The following is an 18,110-nucleotide window of genomic DNA, read 5'->3' as shown; positions in this document are numbered from 1 at the left end:
ACAACCTGCATTAGTTATTTCATTGGTTTGATATAAAGTTTGTATAAGTTTATCCCCCGTAATTTTGAGTTTACTTTATATAATTTTTATAAAGAAAAGAAAACTAGACCAGTACTAGAGTACATTATTAATCAAATAATTTGTTATAATAAAAAAACATAATATTGTTATATGATTTGATCAATTGACCTATGTATGAAAATTAATATAAAAAAATATTAAATAATTTTATATGTCATTTGCACTTTTACCCCTATTTTGTGCTGATTTATGTCTCTCATAATAATGACATAAATTTATATTTTCTTATCATATTATCACACAAATTATGCTCGGTCATGACTTCAGTTTCTAAGGAACTTATGCCTCACTTTGCATAAGTTCAATTGCTAAATGATAAAAATTAAATACCAACCTATTTGAAGGATGCAGACATGTAATTTTATGATTTTTTTCTTATTTAATTAGCTCAATAATGTGTTGACAAGAAGGAAAAAAAGTGCTAGATTAGATGGAATGATTGATTATTTTGGTGGGTTTGATAACCCCTAATATTTTTGCTAGCTATGTACAATATCATATTTGTAGAGATGATTATACCCTTGCCTAAAATAAATGGAATTTGCTGGCCTAGGCCAACTTAAATTTAATGAAATCTCTATCATTCTCCAATAAAAAACAAATATATATTGCTTTCATGTCTAAATTATGCTCTTATTAAATCTTTTTGTAGTGCATGTATGTTCGTGGAAAATTTCATTATTAGTTTATAAGTTGACTATATCCCTTTTCAAAGTTCTCACGGCTCATAATATAATTGGTGCTCTTCACAAGTTGAATTTGTCGAACTTAACCAAATAACCATTACTAGTATCTAATGTTAAAAAGAACAAAATACAAGTTAAACATCTGCCCACGCAATTGGAATAAGTATACATTGGTATCTCCGACCTACTAACACAAGATGTTTTGTGCATCAGATTGATCCTATTTTTTTCCTTTTTTCTCAAAGTTCTATTTGAAGATCAACAAATCTTCTTTCCACATTCGAAAGTCAATCAAATATTTTTTTTATCGAATTTGTTTGTATGTCTTTTTGTTACTTTAAATTATTAATTATTAAAATTTATAATATTTTTTATATAGTTTTTAAATGTATAAATTTATTTTTTTAAAATTAAATTTATAAAAATTCACAATTAAAATTAAGTTTAGATTTTGAAATTTCAATCATACCACGAGGGAATAGTAGTTTGGCACTTAGCCAGGGAGAAAATGAGCAATTAGTTGGCTGTATTTGCCAAATGTCTCCTTAGACGCTCCACAAGTGTGCTACTTTAAAATTCAAAAAAGCAACTTACAAGAATGGCGGGAGCGTTAAGTATTTCTTACTCTTTAATTAGACGTTTTTTATTCAAGATCCTTTTAGTATAAAGTCATTTTTGTTAGAAAATACTTTACTTCTTTAATATGAAATTTTTCGACGTGAATTTAAATTTAATCAAACTCTAATATAATTAACGAAAATTGTCAGAAAAAACAAAAAAATATAAAAAAAAAACAAAAACAAATGAGAGGAATCCAAGTCTATTGACTTTCCGTAAGTATCCAGAGTTTTATTTTTTTTCGTAAGCTTCCAGAGTTGACAAATAGTAAATCTGAATACAAAATTGATAAAAAGTAAAAAAGAAAATCGAAGAGTCCGTCGGCACATTCAGTTAGGGAATTCCCTCCGTTATACGTTTCAGAATCAGAAATCACAACCACCTTTTTCCTTCTTTTCTCACCCAACACTTCTTTTTCCTTTACACGTTTCATCACTCACCAAAACCTACGTAAAGTTCTCAATATTGTCAGAGTTATCAAAATTGTTGCTGAATTTTGGGAGATTTTTTTTGACTGATTTGAATCAATCGAAGAACTAGGGTTCTGAATTTTGAGTCATTTCGATTCTTTGAACGAAGAGAATGCACCAGGATTTGGCGTCTGAGCAGGAACCGGACGATTCTGAATCTGAGCCCGAGTTCGTGGAGCTCGATCCTACTGGTCGCTACGGACGGGTCAGTTCTCACTATTTTATTTCAGATAAAATTTGGATATTTATCTGCTTCCCTCATTCACTGCTTTTTACTGATTTGGTGATAATATTGTTGCATTTACTGGTAAACTTTTTTTCTTCTACTGTGGTTTCTCTGCATTTGCGTTATGGAGTTGTTTCTCTTGTTTTATGCAGTACAAAGAGGTTTTGGGGAAAGGAGCTTTTAAAAAAGTGTATCCTTTATCAAACATTTTACTTTCTTTTCCTATAATGTTTGTTGTGTAAGTGCGATATTGTCAATTCTTTGACTTACTATCGGGAAATAGATATCGAGCGTTTGATGAGTTGGAGGGAATAGAAGTAGCTTGGAACCAGGTTAAAGTTGCTGATCTCTTGAGAAATGCTGTGGACTTGGAACGTCTTTATTCTGAAGTTCATTTGCTTAAAACCCTCAAACACAAGAATATCATCAAATTTTACAACTCTTGGGTTGACACAAAGACTGAGAATATCAACATCATTACTGAAATATTCACTTCTGGGAATTTAAGACAGTATGTAATATTTGTGTTTTCTTCTGTCATTTGCTCAACGCCTCCTCCCCAGGTAAGGTCATATAATGAGCTGCTCACTGTTTACGATTATGCAGATACCGCAAAAAACATAAGAAGGTTGATTTGCGAGCACTCAAGAATTGGTCTCGGCAGATATTGGAGGGACTGTCATATCTACATGGTCATGATCCTCCAGTTATTCATCGAGATCTTAAGTGTGATAATCTTTTCGTCAATGGTAACCAAGGGGAGGTGAAAATTGGTGACTTGGGACTCGCAGCTATTCTTCGTAAGGCTCGTTCAGCTCATAGTGTCATTGGTGAGGTCTTAGTCTACTTTGCTAACTTTTGCATCTATCCAACACTGTTATTGTTAGTGCCATTCAGATGGTCCTTTTACCAGTGCAATTCTATATTTAATCTCAGGTACGCCAGAATTCATGGCACCAGAGCTTTATGAGGAGGAATATAATGAGCTAGTAGATATCTATGCTTTTGGCATGTGCTTGCTGGAGCTGGTGACTTTTGAGTATCCATACGTTGAGTGTGCAAATGCTGCCCAGATATATAAGAAAGTGACAGCAGTAAGAATTCATGTCTTTCTTGCGCATCTATTGTGTTCTCTGTTTCCTTGTGCCCCTCAAACTTTACTACTACATGCTTCATATAGTAGGAACATAAACTGCATAAATGGCTGTCCGGTTTCCAGCATTTTGGTTCTTAAACTGCTGGGGATGAAAAACCATAGGTGCCTAAGCATACATCAGTTAGGTTCAATTTGATTCTCCTCCTTTTGTTTTACTTTAATTTGTTTGATAGTACAGGAAATTTGGTCAATTCTAAACTAATTGGAATCACCAATATGAATCCTCTTTATATTCTACTATATTCTGATCCATTTCATTCCAACACTGTAACCAACATTTCTTAAGGAACTTTAAGAAGTTTCTAAAATTGGAGGTTCTCTAAATCTTGCACTTATCCCTACCCAGACCTAGTGTAGTGTAACAACAATAATTTTGATTTAATTTCAACTAGTTGATATTGCCTGTATGGATCTATAATTCCATTGTGTTATATTCTCTGATAAATTCACAGATCTTAAACTTAACACAAGATATGGTAAATATAAGTGGATAATTTCTCGTGATATAGAAGAAGTGAAAATGATATTGCTTCAAATTGCACAAATTTTAGGTTTCATGTGAGGTACAGAAATCAAAATGGAGGAAGGTCCAATCGATTACGTAAACATGAACCTTGAGAAAGAGATGGATGGCAGTGCTAGATGCCTCGCTATGGTGGTGGAGGTGACAAGGCCTTGAAGCCTCACTTACATGGTTGCTAAGTCTAGACTGAGAAGACAGCACCCAAAGACCCGTGGCTGAGGCATCTAGGCAGGGGGAGAGGATAACAGACTAAGACTTTGATTCAAGAGAGCCTAAAAAATTGATGTTGGCCAATTAAAATAACTGGAAAATGGGATAGAGAAAAATATCACCATCATTTAAAAGAAAATTGCAAGGAAATCTTGGAAAATAAATCTAAAAGGAAAATATAAAGAGAACTAATTGAGAAGAAAGAAGAAATAGAGAAAAGAGAAGACAGAAAATAATACAGGAATTCTCGTAGAGATTCAATCGCTTAACCTTGACCTTGGGACATGGGGAACATTACCCAAGGCATCCGGATAATGCATCGATGGTAGTGTTAGATACCTCGCCATGGTGGTGGTGGTGGTGGTGACAAAGGCACTGCTGCCTCAGTTTACATGGTAGTTGAGACGAGGCTGAAGAAGAGAAAAATAAAGGTTGGTGGTTGAGGTAATGTCTATGAGGAGAAGAAGACATCAGTCTAAACCTTTGATACGAGACAGCCATCATAAGCGGATACATTGGCAGAGTAAAGGCTTGGAAAAAAGGGAAAGAGAAAACTAAAAAGAAATCTGATTCAAAAAAAGATAAAGGAATATTTCTATGGAAGTCGAGGAAAAGATAACTCAGAGGAAAAATAGAGAGAACTGAAAGAGATTAAAAAAGCAGGTGAAAGGAAGTAAAAATATAATATAGGAATTCACGGAGATACTCAATCCACCCTGACCTTAATTACTCTACACCAAGGCATCTGATATTTGCTTCTTCTGTGTTAACAGCTCGCTTGAGACACCTAAACCTTGAATCTTGGTGATGTCCAGGTTCAAGGGCTGATGTACATTATACCAAGTGATATCATCCGACCCGCTTAGTTGGAAATATCTTTTTAATTTGTTTTTGTAAGTTGCATTCACTTGAGATTTGTCCTTCAGGATTCGTCATTATCTACTTTAATCTCAGTTTGCCGTCAAAGACAGTTTGGCCTTCTCCCACGCTGTGGGGGTGCTGATGGCCTGATGGGTGAGTGGGTGGGTGTTACTCACTGTTCTTTCGGTCTTCGCGTTTTCTATTAATTTATTTACTTTGTTTTTAATCGTTGGAAGGATGGTAACCAGAGGCGGATCCAAAGTTTGAAAGTTCCACATGCCACATTGCTTTGAATCCTAATGTAGTAAAAAATGGTTTGTTTGATCGACTTTGGCCTTCAAATCGGATCATTCGTCTTTTTGATTTATCTCTGGTCCTAATATTGCTTATTCAAATGCAATAGGCAATGTAGGAATTCGCAAATGTCGCATTTGCAGTTTATTATGGACAACACGTCATACTTATTCCGATGAAATGAATGGCACTCTGTTGAAGCTTTATGAATCTGCAGGCATACTGGAATTATGACTTCCATTTCTAATAGCTAATATGTGTAAGACAATATTTTATCCGTCCTAGAAAACTACCTGAAAGAGTTGTCATTGGACTACTTGAAGATAATTGTCATATTTTTTGTGATAATACCAATCCCAGTAGGGAATTCTCAAGGAATTTTAACTTTCTAGAGAAGTCTACCATTGTCAATTTTCCCCCAAAAGAAACCGCTCTCCCTTGGGAATTTCTATCGTAGTGGCAAATTGATTATTTACCATTGAAAAATAAATAAATTCCTTATCTTGCTGTCATCAACTGTTTCATTTAGACCCAAGCCCATTTGAGATCAAATTCTCTCTTTGGTAGAATATCTTCTAGTCTCTTTAATAAAGAGATAAAATATCCAGTAATTATGTATGTAATTCAATTATAATTGCTTGAATGATGTACCCTGCTGTGTTAAATTTGACCTGTATGTGGACTCGGTCAAGACTTCTCTGATTGTTTTAATAAATACATCGTACCATTTAGTTTGTTGCGGGTACTGCACTGCTTCTTCTATTAGTTTTTATGTTTTTGTCACTGTTTTCTTCTTCTTTAAACCTGAAACTGTTGCACTTTGAGTCGAGGGTAAGGCCTGCGTACACTCTACCCTCCCCATACCCCACTTGTGGGATTTCACCGGGTATGTTGTTGTTGTTGTATCGTACCATTTAGTTTGTTTATCCAGAAAATGTGTTGTGTTATTGTATCGTACCATTTAGTTTGTTTATCCAGAAAATGTGTTTTTACGTATGTAGACGTGTAATAAATTAGAAATGATTTAGATATGTATAATCATGAGTCAGACAAAATGGGGGACCTTGAATGTGCTAAACATAGTTGGAACCCAAAGCAGTATCTTTTTTTCCCCATTTTTATAACGATGGTGTCCGGGCCAGCTTGCAGCGACCTCGACTATTCCATTGGGTACTTGTTATCTCCCACAAGCACAGATATCGCAAAACTCTGCCCATCAAGGTTTAGGCGGAATGGGAAGAAATACCTAGTGTTTTTTCGCCTTTGAACCAAAAGCCTTCAGCCCATAAGTAATTAGAGATGGCATAATACATAAATATGCCCTTTAACTTGGATTCAGCTGGCATCTATGCCCTCCAACTTTGGGTGTGCACAAGTAGACACTTAAACTTGTGTAAAAGTGAACAAGTAGACACACACGTCCTATGTGGCATAATACACGTAGGACGCCACGCGGGACACAAAATTACCAGTCTGTTTGTTCAATTTTATAAAAGTTTAAGTGCCTACTTGTGCACACCCAAAGTTAGAGGGCATAGATGTCAGTTGAGGCCAATTTAAAGAACACGTTTATATATTATGCCTTGAACAAGTCAAATGATAGAGCGAGAGGTGTGGGCATAACCATAAGGGTGGTACAGAAAAGCCAAAAGAACATTTATAAAGAACGCTTGAGCTTTTGGGAATGCCTATTTTTTCTTTTTCCTTGTGATGATCAGGCACTTTCAGTACTTAGCTCAGGTTACCCTACACCTTCCATCTGGCCCTCACTTTCAACTCAAAACACTGTCCACTTTCCTTGAGGAAAATATTGTTTCCTTACCTTCATAGCATTTTGATAATTTATTACTTCAAGGGGATAAGCGACCTCCTTATAGAATCTCAAGCTTATCACTGATTGTGGGCTTACTTTCTCTCAGAAACACAAAATTTCAAGCTACTTTAAAAAAAATTACCACTTAAAATAAAGGGATAGAGGGAAGTAATTCATTTTATTATATGTGATTATGACTCAAAGAAAAGCCAGGAACCTTACTCATCAGTTTTCGTTGTTTGGCAGCTAAAATATACAAAAGGCAAATAGTCCACTTTTTGATTCTTTATTTTACTTTTTGGGATTCTATTGATAGGGTTCCCACATTGATGATTTCATTCTGAATGTTAGTTAATAGCATTGATTCTTCTATGACTGTAATTTTGATATTCATGGATTGATCGAAGGATATATATGTTGCTTAGAGTTGGTTTTGTCCACTTTTGATTCTTTATTTTACTTTTTGGGATTCTATTGATAGGGTTCCCACATTGATGATTTCATTCTGAATTGATATTCATGGATTGATCGAAGGATATATATGTTGCTTAGAGTTGGTTTTGTTGACACTTGATTTCTTGGATCAGTTTTTCTATTTTCAATGCTAAGATTATATACTTACCATCCTTGAAGGGAATTAGGCCTGCATCATTGGCAAAAGTAAAGGATCCTGTAGTTAAAGCATTCATAGAAAAATGTATTGCAAAAGTTTCTGAGCGGCTGTCTGCGAAGGAACTATTGATGGACCCCTTTCTCCGGTCAGATGATGATTCTGGAAGCATATCTAGATCCTTGAGTTCCCACCCCATACATGCAGGTAACCCACATGATTTCAGCGGTACATAGATATGTCTGGAGAATGATGTTGACACTTCTAGGATCTTGCAGATAAGAGTGATGACGCATCTGACAGTGGAAGAAGTCCCCAGGACCCTGTGCCTGAAGGAAGCAGAGATTTCACAGTACAGGGCCAAAGAAAGGATCTAAACACAATTTTTCTCAAATTGCGAATAACTGACTCAACAGGTTATGCCGTGTTCGTTATTTATCCACCAAACTAAGATGATTCACTTCAATAGCTTGACATTTTCCCTGTATCTCAGGTCATATTAGGAATATTCACTTCCCCTTTGATATTGAAGTTGATACAGCAAATGCTGTTGCTAGTGAAATGGTTGAAGAGTTGGACCTGACAGATCAAGACGTCTCTGCTATTGCTGATATGATTGATTCAGAAATCCGGTCATATATCCCAGATTGGGCACCAAAACAATGTTCTAGCAGTCACATCACTGATGAAGTTGCTCCTTCTGAGAGCAGTGAAGCTCGTGAAGTTGCTCCTTCTGAGAGCAGTACCTCTGGAGCTTGTGATGATATTTCCCCTTCAACAATGAACTCCACTCTTTCTGGTGGTCTTGTATTGGAAAGACTTCCTTCAGGTCGTAAGTACTGGTCTGATTCACCAAAAACAACCAGTAGTGCAAGCTCTCCACTCAGACTGGGGCCTTCAAACCTGTCACAGGCAGATTCACCAATTCCTGAAAGTAGCTGGACTGAAGAGAACGAACAGTCACCTGTCAGCCAGAAAGAGGGAAGCAGCTCAGGTGATGTTGCCTTTGAGCATGAAGAGAGTGAAACTGAAAACGATATTGACGAAGAGGCAGGTGTGATTCCAGATTCAAACTCAAGTGATAATAAGCAATCTACTGATTTAACTTCCGAGAATGAGCATCCTTCATCAGGGGAAAGAAAAAATCATAGCAGCAACAAATGTTCAGATGACATTGGAGATATTGTGGAGAAACTTGAGATGCTGGTAGATGAGCAGCGTAAGGAGATTGATGCGCTCAGAAAGAAACATGACTTGGCTATCTCAGATGTTATAAGCAAACTTCCTCCTGAGATACGCAGTGGAGTGCTTGCTATGTGTGGTCACAAAATATCTTCCAATAGTCTACGAAACGAAAGAGGCTCCTCCATTACAAACTCTGAAGGCCCAAGCTCCTCTTTGAAAATGTAAGTGTTGCTGTCTTATTATTTGCTATTAAACTGTGGATAGAACTAAGGTTGTTCTTTGATTGTGCCAATCATGTTACTTTTGATTGACTGTTACTACCAATCATGTTACTTATCCTTAAAGGTTTCAAGATATTCCAGAATGCTGAAAAACTTTAAAGTTGCTGGGAATGGTTACATGCAAAATTCAGTAGCTGGAAGTACTTTGAATGGACCTAGTTTTAGACTCTGTTTTAGCTCTGTCAAGGGAAACATCAGTTCAGGATTGGGAATTGCCGCGATTTTGAAAGAGGAAGCGGGAGAGTGATCTGTCAGTGAACGGTGCTTCAATTAGCCTTAGGTGAGTTTATTGTTGGACTACATATTCAAATTTATGTTGCCATGACATAGACGAGGAGTAGATCCCTTAGTCCTTCGGAAGATGTTGTTGACCAGCTGAAACGGATTTAAAATCTCATATTCATGTATGAGATGCCACGAGCTGCAGCCACAATAGGTTCTTACATTTTGGTGAAGTGTATATTTGTATATATTTACAGTTGTAATTAGCAAAGATCAATTGGTTTGAAATCACGCCTGTCCTTTAATTTTATCAACCATGTTCTATAGACCAGTAAAGAACTACATTCATTGCTTGCTATTCACCTTTTATTTTTACAGGATAATCTTTTGAATGAAAGTAATTTGTTTTTCGTCCTTGAATCAATGACAATAGACACAGGTTTAAAGATATTTTGCTGTAAAAAAGAAAGAAAAGGACAAATTTATAAAGAAACGGGTGATCAAATTACCATAAAACTAACGGTAGTTTTGTCCAAGATTTGTACACCAATATTGTAAAGTGTCAAACTAGAGTACCTGAAGTAGAAACGTGGCATGAAGAGAGACTCTAATGAGTGAATCACTTTCAATCATTTTCTCGTGTTTTAGCCACAGAAATGGCCTGACCTCCAAGACTACTGGTTCAAAAATCACCAAAAACTTGTGTTATTTTTGTATTATATTGCCTAATCGTTCGATCATGAAAATTGCAAATAGCATCTACACCAAATTTATTGTGGTCAATGAAAACCAAATGGATCATAATCATCGTGTTTATTTAAGGCGAAATTTCATTTGTTTGGAAGTACTACCAAATATATTTTCGAGTTACTAGTTTAAATTTATTTATTTAATAGTAAACGATTATATATAAAAATAATGAAATATATAATATTGCAAATAAAAGTTACAATATTATATATTCATTTTAATGGCAAAGATGTGTGTTATCCAATAGGTAGACATGGATAGAGAAAAATTCCCCTTCAAAATGAGTAGTATATGAGAGGCCCTATTTTTTTCCCTGCCGAGTGTTATCCCCAATTTCTTTCAAATCCCAATTCTCACTCTTATCCTTCTCTTTGATAATAAAACTTCAATTTCTCTCGTCAGCCATGGCTTCAATTTCAGCAGCGTCTGCCACTGGCACTTCTTCTACTAAGCTCTTATACCCTTCCAATCCCCTTCTTCCTTCCGCTACTAAACCACCCAAGCTTATCCTATCCTCTTCCTTTACCCCCAACTTTTCTACCCTTTTCCTCCACTCACCCGCCGCCGCTTCTCCCACCACCCACCACCAACGCCGGTTCACTGTCCGTGCTGCCCGTGGAAAATTCGAGAGGAAAAAACCCCATGTCAACATTGGTACTATTGGCCATGTTGACCATGGAAAGACTACCCTTACTGCTGCTTTAACCATGGCTCTTGCCTCTTTGGGTAATTCCGCTCCCAAGAAGTATGATGAAATTGATGCCGCCCCAGAAGAGCGTGCTCGTGGGATTACTATTAATACGGCTACTGTTGAGTATGAGACTGAGAACCGACACTATGCCCACGTGGACTGCCCTGGTCACGCTGATTATGTCAAGAATATGATTACTGGTGCTGCCCAGATGGATGGAGCGATACTTGTTGTTTCCGGTGCTGATGGTCCAATGCCACAGACCAAAGAGCATATCTTGCTTGCTAAACAAGTGGGTGTCCCTAACATGGTGGTGTTTTTGAACAAACAAGATCAGGTTGATGATGAAGAGCTTCTTGAGCTTGTTGAGTTGGAGGTAAGAGAGCTTTTGTCCAGTTATGAGTTCCCTGGTGATGATATTCCTATCGTTTCTGGTTCTGCTCTTTTGGCTTTAGAGGCTTTAATGGCAAATCCTAGTATTAAGAGAGGTGAAAATCAATGGGTTGATAAGATTTTTGAGTTAATGGACAATGTTGATAGTTATATTCCTATTCCACAAAGACAAACTGAATTGCCTTTTTTGATGGCTATTGAAGATGTGTTCTCAATCACTGGTAGAGGTACGGTGGCGACAGGGAGGGTAGAGAGAGGAACTGTTAGGATTGGAGAGACCGTTGATATTGTAGGATTAAGGGACACTAGGTCTACTACCGTGACTGGGGTTGAGATGTTTCAGAAGATTTTGGATGAAGCAATGGCTGGAGATAATGTGGGATTATTGTTGAGAGGTATTCAGAAGATTGATATTCAGAGAGGAATGGTGTTGGCAAAACCCGGAACAATCACTCCTCACACCAAGTTTGAAGCTCTTGTGTATGTCCTGAAAAAGGAGGAGGGTGGCAGGCATTCCCCATTCTTTTCGGGGTACAGGCCTCAGTTTTACATGAGGACCACTGATGTGACTGGGAAGGTTACTTCCATTACCACTGACAAAGGAGATGAATCTAAGATGGTCATGCCTGGTGATCGTGTGAACTTGGTGGTTGAGCTCATTATGCCTGTGGCTTGTGAGCAAGGGATGAGATTTGCCATCAGGGAAGGAGGAAAGACTGTTGGAGCTGGGGTCATTCAGAAAATTCTAGAGTGATCAATGAGCAACTGCGCATCTCCCTTCAAAATGGTCCGGCCCTTGTCATGCAATATTTTTAATCCCTTGTCATATATGCAACGTTTTGGTTACTTCTTTTCTTTTAGATCTTAGGTTAGTTGGAGAACTCTTGTTATAAGTCAATGCTAATGCACCTTTTCGAGTTTGCTTCAGTTTCCTGCTTCAATTTTTGCTTGTTTGTTTGTTTGAAAGGAAGGAGAACAATTGTATCTTGTGTACCTTTAGTTTCCCTCAGGAAAAAATCATACTTCTGATTGAAACTTGACTTTAACATGCCAATGAAGTAAGGTGCATTTTATATTTGTTTTGACAAATCGGTGCTGTTAGGGAATACCCAAAAATAGAAAACTGAGATATTTTAATATTAACAACATATGTTGTTTAGAAACTAGAATTGATGTACGTGAGATTCCCGTGTAAGTAGTATGTAGTAGAACCTCATTAGAACTTGTTTACTGATGCTTAATTGTTATTGTCAATTGTGGCTTATAATCCCTGAGTAGAGCTATCTGAGAATGGTCTGTTGGTTCTTTGTCGGAACTTGTCAGTCCTTGGTCTTTTGTATTTGAATGAGCTACTTAGAAATTACCCTACAAAAAATTGTCATTTACCTATTGCTTATTAACCTCAGAATGAGATGGTCTGTTGTGTCATCCTTTGTGCTTGTTCCTGTAATAATGCTCAAAAGATGCTTGCACTGGCAGTCATTTTTCACGCGTGTCGCTGTAATTGTGCTTCAAAGATGTTCTCGCTGGCTATTATAACTAGCATGCATGTTATACTAGGCTGAGCTAATGAATTACTATGTGTTTGATGCCTCTGGATTTGACAGTTTTGGCTATGTTTTCTGGACAAATAATGGATCTTGGTTTCAACCTCTAATGTTGAGTTGATTGTTTGTATGATCTGATCTGGTGAAAATGGACGTCATAGCATGTAATTTTGCTATATAAAGTTTGATATTTACTGTTATAAGTGGTGTAAGTCAAACTGTTGAATAGAGCCTTTTCCTATGGGCCCCTATCAACTGCAGCTTTGCAGTCCTTTTGTTTTGAATCAAACATGCACAACTCCGTTTTCACGACTCACAAATGATAGAGCAACATTTCTCAAATAGTTTTTGTTTGATGTCATTCATGATGGCTAATCTTGTTAACTCCACATTTTTCTTCCGTTTCCCTGCTACACCACCTGTATGTCACCCGAGTTATGCCATTATTGCAAGGGTTATTTGGGTAGTTATTATGCTTGTACTCTTGTTGATTGAAATTGGGGTTTATAATCCAAGCACAACTATTATCACTAAAGGTGCGATCAGTTTCTTTTTGCCATCTCAAGCATAATTATTATTGCTGAACTACGAAATAGAGGGATAGGATTACTTTCAAGACCTTTGTCTTTGCGCGTGAAATGTTACAACTAACTTGCTTAGATAAGTTTCACGGATCTGCATTTTCGTCGTCATTCTTCATTTCCTTAGAATGGTATTCATTTTTCATAGCAATTGTACCATTTGGGCAAGGAAAGATGAAAGAAAGGACGCAAGGAGCATTATGTATGTATTCAGCCAGAAAATGATGTCGGCCAAGTGCATGTGGGCTATCAATACCATTGATCTCAATATTTTTCACTGTTGTAAACATTGGTTTTTCAAAGAGCTAATTAATATGGGATGGTACCGAATTTTGGTGAGTGATGCTGGAAAATCTAGGCTTGAAAAAAGATGTAAAATAACGAGAATAGAGTATGCATAAATATTGCAAAGGACAAAAGCCAGTTATATTTCTATGGACCATCCTTGTCCAGTGTTTGTACTTGTCAGTTTACTTGCCATTGAGGCATCCATGGTGACGGGGTTATTTTTTGTGCTGAATATTCTGGTTTGTGTTTGTTTTTACTAGACTTAGAAGTGTGTGGAAACTAGTTTGGGATTGAGGTGTGTTTGACTTGATTGATTGATACATCTAGTTACTTGTTGATGATCATAGTGATGTGTGTAAGCTGTTGGAGTTCTCTTAGTTTTTGTTCTACCGCAGGATATGATCTTTTGTGAATTAGTGATTCAATGGTTTCTCTCTTCACCAATTATTTCGAAATTCAGTTAAACCAAGCTGGATTTGGGTATCATTACATTTACATGTATCTTTTACTGTAAACCTCGGTCTCCTGGTAACCATTTACTTTGAGTTATGCTTGACAACATATGTACTGCCAGCAATTAGTGGGGTAGCTTGGTAGGTGCTGTTCCCAAAAAACGTAGTTGACTCTCATCGTTAGAAGATATTAATTCTCTGGAGAAGCTTTATTAGATATGATTAGAATATACCTGTGTTAATGAGTTAATCAAAACTGAAAGAAATTTTCTTATCTGGTGATTGTGTTAGGGTTAATTAGTCAAGGAGCTTGTAAGCTAATCTAGACCAACATGCTCGTTCCTTAGCTATGAATCTATTGAGAGTAATACCTCATTTGCAAGGGAAAAGAAAAAAAGAAAAAACTACCTCGAATTTTAATGATATGTGAAATTTAAGCACCTTCAAGAATTGGAAAAATGATGAAGTGATGATCATGCTTAGTCTCTCTGCTTAGTGGTATTATCATTTAGCTACACAGCTTTAAACAAATGTGCTTATATACATTTTCCTATACATATCGATGACTACGTTCAGGGAGAAATTTGTTTCAAGGAGAATAGAGTTGAAGATAATTTGGCCTTCTAAAATTATCATGGTGATTTCTGAGTTGCAAGGGAGAAAATCCTTGACATAAACTAGCTTTAAATTGAAATGACTAATTCCGATACTGTTTGTCCATCAAGAACTTCACTTTCCGATTACAACACACAGCCCCTTCACACAGACAGATTTGTTTTAAAAATTGTTCAATTTGCATTTAGATATAGGAATTAATAATCCGTACGTATTGAAGAAATGTTAGATTAATCAATGAGTATATGTTAAATCTCGTTTATCAACTTCTGTTAAGCAGTCAATAAAGAATTTATAGAACAAACATTATGGGAAAGGAAAATAAATTACTCCATAATCCCTACTATCTGAAATTCACCAAAGTACGAACACACTTGAAAACTCTCCATTTGCACTTACATTGTTTGGATACAAATACTATGCAGTGGATGTGTTCGTGTTAACAGTTTCTAGTGAATGAAGTTATTAGATAATTCAAGACTTTAGCTAGTACTGGAATATATATAGCACCTAGATACCGTGAACCATTATTCCATACATATGTTCTAAAGCTGTTCTCTTGGTTGGGTTGGATCTTCCGTATGGTCATGCACGTCTTAGAAGATAGTTGAAGCAATAAGCTCTTGAAGAAACATAGCTCTTTGCCTTTTCTCTTCATACCGTTCTACCAGGGCTGGATCACATACTGGCTGCTTGCTGCTGCAGAAGAAAATAGATTTCTCGTCAATGCCATGATTGCATTGCACTGCCAGTTTCCTCTTGAAACTCGCTCTTGTTCCAGTTGTTCTTGTGTGTGTGTTTGGGGGGGGGGGGGGGGGAGGATTATAGGAGAAAGAAAATTAACTTGTCTAGCTTTATAATAAGACTAATTACATCCATAATCTGGACGCGTCAATTGTTGATAAATCTAGAGAGTCCTGCATGTTCAAATTAAGCAATAGTTTGCCACAACAATGATACCTCAGGATGGTCCATTTTGGCATCAATCAACATTTAATTCAAAGGGCTGAGGGTAGAATTCACAGGACATATCAAGCTATGGTACCTTTGTTTCATATGTTTAATGTGTTCATCACTGCCCTTTCATCACCGTCTTCTTGTATGCCAAAGACGATAAGTCCAAACTTCAACATGATGGGGTACTAAACATGATACACCAGAAAGAAGCTGAATCTACATTGAATGGCATGCATTGGTTTCTCAAGAAGTTGGCTTGCTTTGGGTTGAGAAAGAAGGAAAGAACACCACCTACATAGATTCTCTGTTTATTCCAGTGACAACTAATACAGAAAGGTACATTTTTTTAGTATGAATTCCAAGTTTGCTTACATTTTATTTCACGTTTAGCACTAGTAATTCCAGTTTGTTTTATGTTAAATTTGCAGGAAAGCTGAATAATTATATGCTTGCATATCAAATAAATTTTCCTCAACAGTTACCTTTCTACATCAGGAGTAGCAGCAACACTGCTAGGAGAGTTGTTTTGTGGATCATCTTTAGGATCAGAAGGAGCCACGTTACACAGAAATGACAGCAGAAGGGGATCAGGAGCAGGTTCTTGTACATTGTAACGACCAACCCCTAAATTTGTGCACAGGAACGAATTTATTTCGTGGGGGTCCTTGCCAGTTATTGCTGTAGTATTATTCCAGAAGCCCGACTTCAGGAACTTTCTCTTCCTCTGCAAAAAAAAATGAAAAAAAAATAGGTAGGAAGAGAGGTGTTTGCTTACTACTAGATGCTAATAACCGAAAACGTGTGTACTCCTCAGTGAACTAAGCTCACCTTCACTGATTGTGCATGCTGTACCATAAAATGCCCCAGAGGATCTTTGCCTAATGTTGCAGCACATATGGGACAAACCTGTTCAAGAAAAAAACAGCAGAAATTAGCATGTTTCATTGTTCATTTCCCATTTGACACAACACACTTGTTCTTCAAGAAAGTAACAAAAGAAACCATTATCAGTATGTCAACATTACCGCGTTTCTAAAGTCAAAGCAATGCTCTTCTTGCAAATGGTTGCAAAGCATCTGGACTTCAATTTCAACATAACAGAAAGGGCAAGGGAACCAGGCTCTTACATCCTCTTCTCCTTCAGTTTTATCCACATTTGAGAGACTATCTGCTTGATTTCCAAAAGAAACCATAATGAACTTTGAAATTTAGGAACATTAAATTGTGAAAGCAAATGACATAAAGTGGAATAGCAAGTCATCCACCCCATTGTTATTTGTATTTTTTCCAAGTCAAAAAAGTTTAATGGCAAATGAATCCATCCATATGGTAGATGTTGGATTTCTGACTCATTTTTTTTTCATTTAAAATTATCCATCTTTTTGTGAAATCATACAAAAGAAAATCAAGAAGAGAAGATGAAAAAGCAAGGAGTTAAGCATCTGCAAATATGACAAGTTTCTAAAGAATCTGTATGGTCCTAACCTCATTTACCACACAATATCCTCCTTAAAAGAAGAAAACAAAGAAAACTGACAAATCCAACTACGTAAGAATACAAAGATGATACTCCTAAATCTGGCAAGTGAAGGAAATGAAAATGTGTAAATAATTACCAAGTAATGAACAAGCTTAACAGAAAATAAAACATCTACTTTAATCCAAAATACTCAAAAGAACACTATATACTCTGTACTAAAAAACCCTAGGACAGAGGACTTAATTAAAAGCGTTTGAAGAAATTTTAACTAACAAAAGTAATTAACAGAAGCAATAAGGCAAAACAAGTGATGCAATTTGATAAATTAATACCATGATTGGTGAGCCTGTTTGTTTGTACAGCAGAGCGATTATGTCTAGCTGAATTTATTCTTGCAGCCCAAAAGTCCACATCCATTTTCCAAATCTCTCTTCTTCTTTTTTTCTTGAATTTATCAAAGTTGTATAAGTCAGCTTCTTCTTCTAATTGAAGCAAAGAATGAAGGGGTTTTCAGATTTTGTTGAATTAGATACCTAAATCAAACAAACATAATAGTATTTAAGAGATGGTTTCCAAGATTTAAGAAGAAGAGGAACAAAAGAGTGTGGCTGCCTTTGTTAAGCTTCTAAATTACTTAGATGATGGGATGTTGTGTTGTACTATTTTGTATTTTAGTGGTGGAAAAGTTTATACTCAAATAGAAAGGTGGGTGGTGGGGTCAGTTATTTTGGTAAGCTTTTCTAACACACAAAAGCTAGATAATATATTCTTGATACGTGTCCCCTATCTCCATGGTAAATTTTCACTGACAATATGGAAAGCTAGTTAAGACAGCAGCCAGCAAGTCTCAGTACTACAACATAAGAATTCTACAAAAATTAAAAATAAACGTAATAAATTGTATAATGTAGTCGGTGTATATACTTTGTATGACGAATGTATAATAAATACTCCATATATTTAGTAATTAGTATATAGTGATTTCAATTGTAGACTTTGTTGAGTTGCCGTGTAATGTGAAATTTTATTTTCACACAAATGTAATTGTTGACTCACAAATAGTAGGAGCTATGCCAGTATAAATTCAGAGAAAAAGACAAATAAGTTAGTGGGTGGAACT

The 18,110-nt window shown here is 36.4% G+C and overlaps 3 protein-coding genes across 9 annotated transcripts; 2 read left to right on the top strand and 1 right to left on the bottom strand.

Moving 5' to 3' along the window:
• Positions 1 to 1,636: 1,636 nt before the first annotated feature.
• LOC129894172 (probable serine/threonine-protein kinase WNK3) lies at positions 1,637 to 9,656 on the top strand. The gene is made up of 9 exons (XM_055969729.1): positions 1,637 to 2,060; positions 2,234 to 2,271; positions 2,365 to 2,592; positions 2,688 to 2,911; positions 3,018 to 3,175; positions 7,572 to 7,755; positions 7,827 to 7,964; positions 8,042 to 8,954; positions 9,087 to 9,656. The coding sequence occupies exons 1-9, from the start codon at positions 1,968 to 1,970 to the stop codon at positions 9,259 to 9,261; spliced, it is 2,151 nt and encodes a 716-aa protein (XP_055825704.1). The 5' UTR covers positions 1,637 to 1,967; the 3' UTR covers positions 9,262 to 9,656.
• A 576-nt stretch (positions 9,657 to 10,232) lies between these two features.
• On the top strand, positions 10,233 to 12,105 carry LOC129894173 (elongation factor Tu, chloroplastic). Its single transcript, XM_055969730.1, has one exon. It carries the CDS (start codon positions 10,391 to 10,393, stop codon positions 11,822 to 11,824), a length of 1,434 nt encoding a protein of 477 aa, XP_055825705.1. The 5' UTR covers positions 10,233 to 10,390; the 3' UTR covers positions 11,825 to 12,105.
• Positions 12,106 to 14,916: 2,811 nt separating this feature from the next.
• LOC129894174 (protein DEHYDRATION-INDUCED 19 homolog 5-like) lies at positions 14,917 to 17,651 on the bottom strand. 7 transcript variants are annotated; one of them, XR_008767637.1, is made up of 6 exons: positions 17,323 to 17,639; positions 16,536 to 16,681; positions 16,339 to 16,416; positions 15,993 to 16,234; positions 15,599 to 15,833; positions 15,113 to 15,252 (listed from the first exon to the last, which is right to left on the bottom strand). XR_008767637.1 is itself a non-coding variant. In XM_055969732.1 (5 exons), exons 1-5 carry the CDS (start codon positions 17,405 to 17,407, stop codon positions 15,150 to 15,152), a joined length of 651 nt encoding a protein of 216 aa, XP_055825707.1. In that variant the 5' UTR covers positions 17,408 to 17,651; the 3' UTR covers positions 14,917 to 15,149. The 7 variants fall into 7 exon arrangements, 3 of the variants coding, with proteins under 3 accessions (XP_055825707.1, XP_055825708.1, XP_055825706.1); XR_008767638.1 differs by having other exon boundaries at positions 15,113 to 15,249; XR_008767640.1 differs by having other exon boundaries at positions 15,599 to 15,801.
• Between the last annotated feature and the right edge of the window lie 459 nt (positions 17,652 to 18,110).

This window comes from Solanum dulcamara, chromosome 7, assembly GCF_947179165.1.
Source record: "Solanum dulcamara chromosome 7, daSolDulc1.2, whole genome shotgun sequence".
NCBI classification, from domain to species: domain Eukaryota; kingdom Viridiplantae; phylum Streptophyta; class Magnoliopsida; order Solanales; family Solanaceae; genus Solanum; species Solanum dulcamara.
Note: the sequence above shows the minus strand (reverse complement) of the source record. Positions and strands in the feature narration are given on the sequence as shown.

Coding starts and splice junctions, on each gene's coding strand:
- LOC129894174 (XM_055969731.1), bottom strand. CDS start 17,407: ATGGATGTGGACTTTTGGGCTGCAAGAATAAATTCAGCTAGACATAAT. Junction 16,235..16,338: donor AGCATGCACAATCAGTGAAG/GTGAGCTTAGTT, acceptor TTTTTTTTGCAG/AGGAAGAGAAAGTTCCTGAA. Junction 15,253..15,992: donor GCTACTCCTGATGTAGAAAG/GTAACTGTTGAG, acceptor TTTCTTCTGCAG/CAGCAAGCAGCCAGTATGTG.
- LOC129894173 (XM_055969730.1), top strand. CDS start 10,391: ATGGCTTCAATTTCAGCAGCGTCTGCCACTGGCACTTCTTCTACTAAG.
- LOC129894172 (XM_055969729.1), top strand. CDS start 1,968: ATGCACCAGGATTTGGCGTCTGAGCAGGAACCGGACGATTCTGAATCT. Junction 2,061..2,233: donor CTACTGGTCGCTACGGACGG/GTCAGTTCTCAC, acceptor TGTTTTATGCAG/TACAAAGAGGTTTTGGGGAA. Junction 8,955..9,086: donor CCAAGCTCCTCTTTGAAAAT/GTAAGTGTTGCT, acceptor AAAGGTTTCAAG/ATATTCCAGAATGCTGAAAA.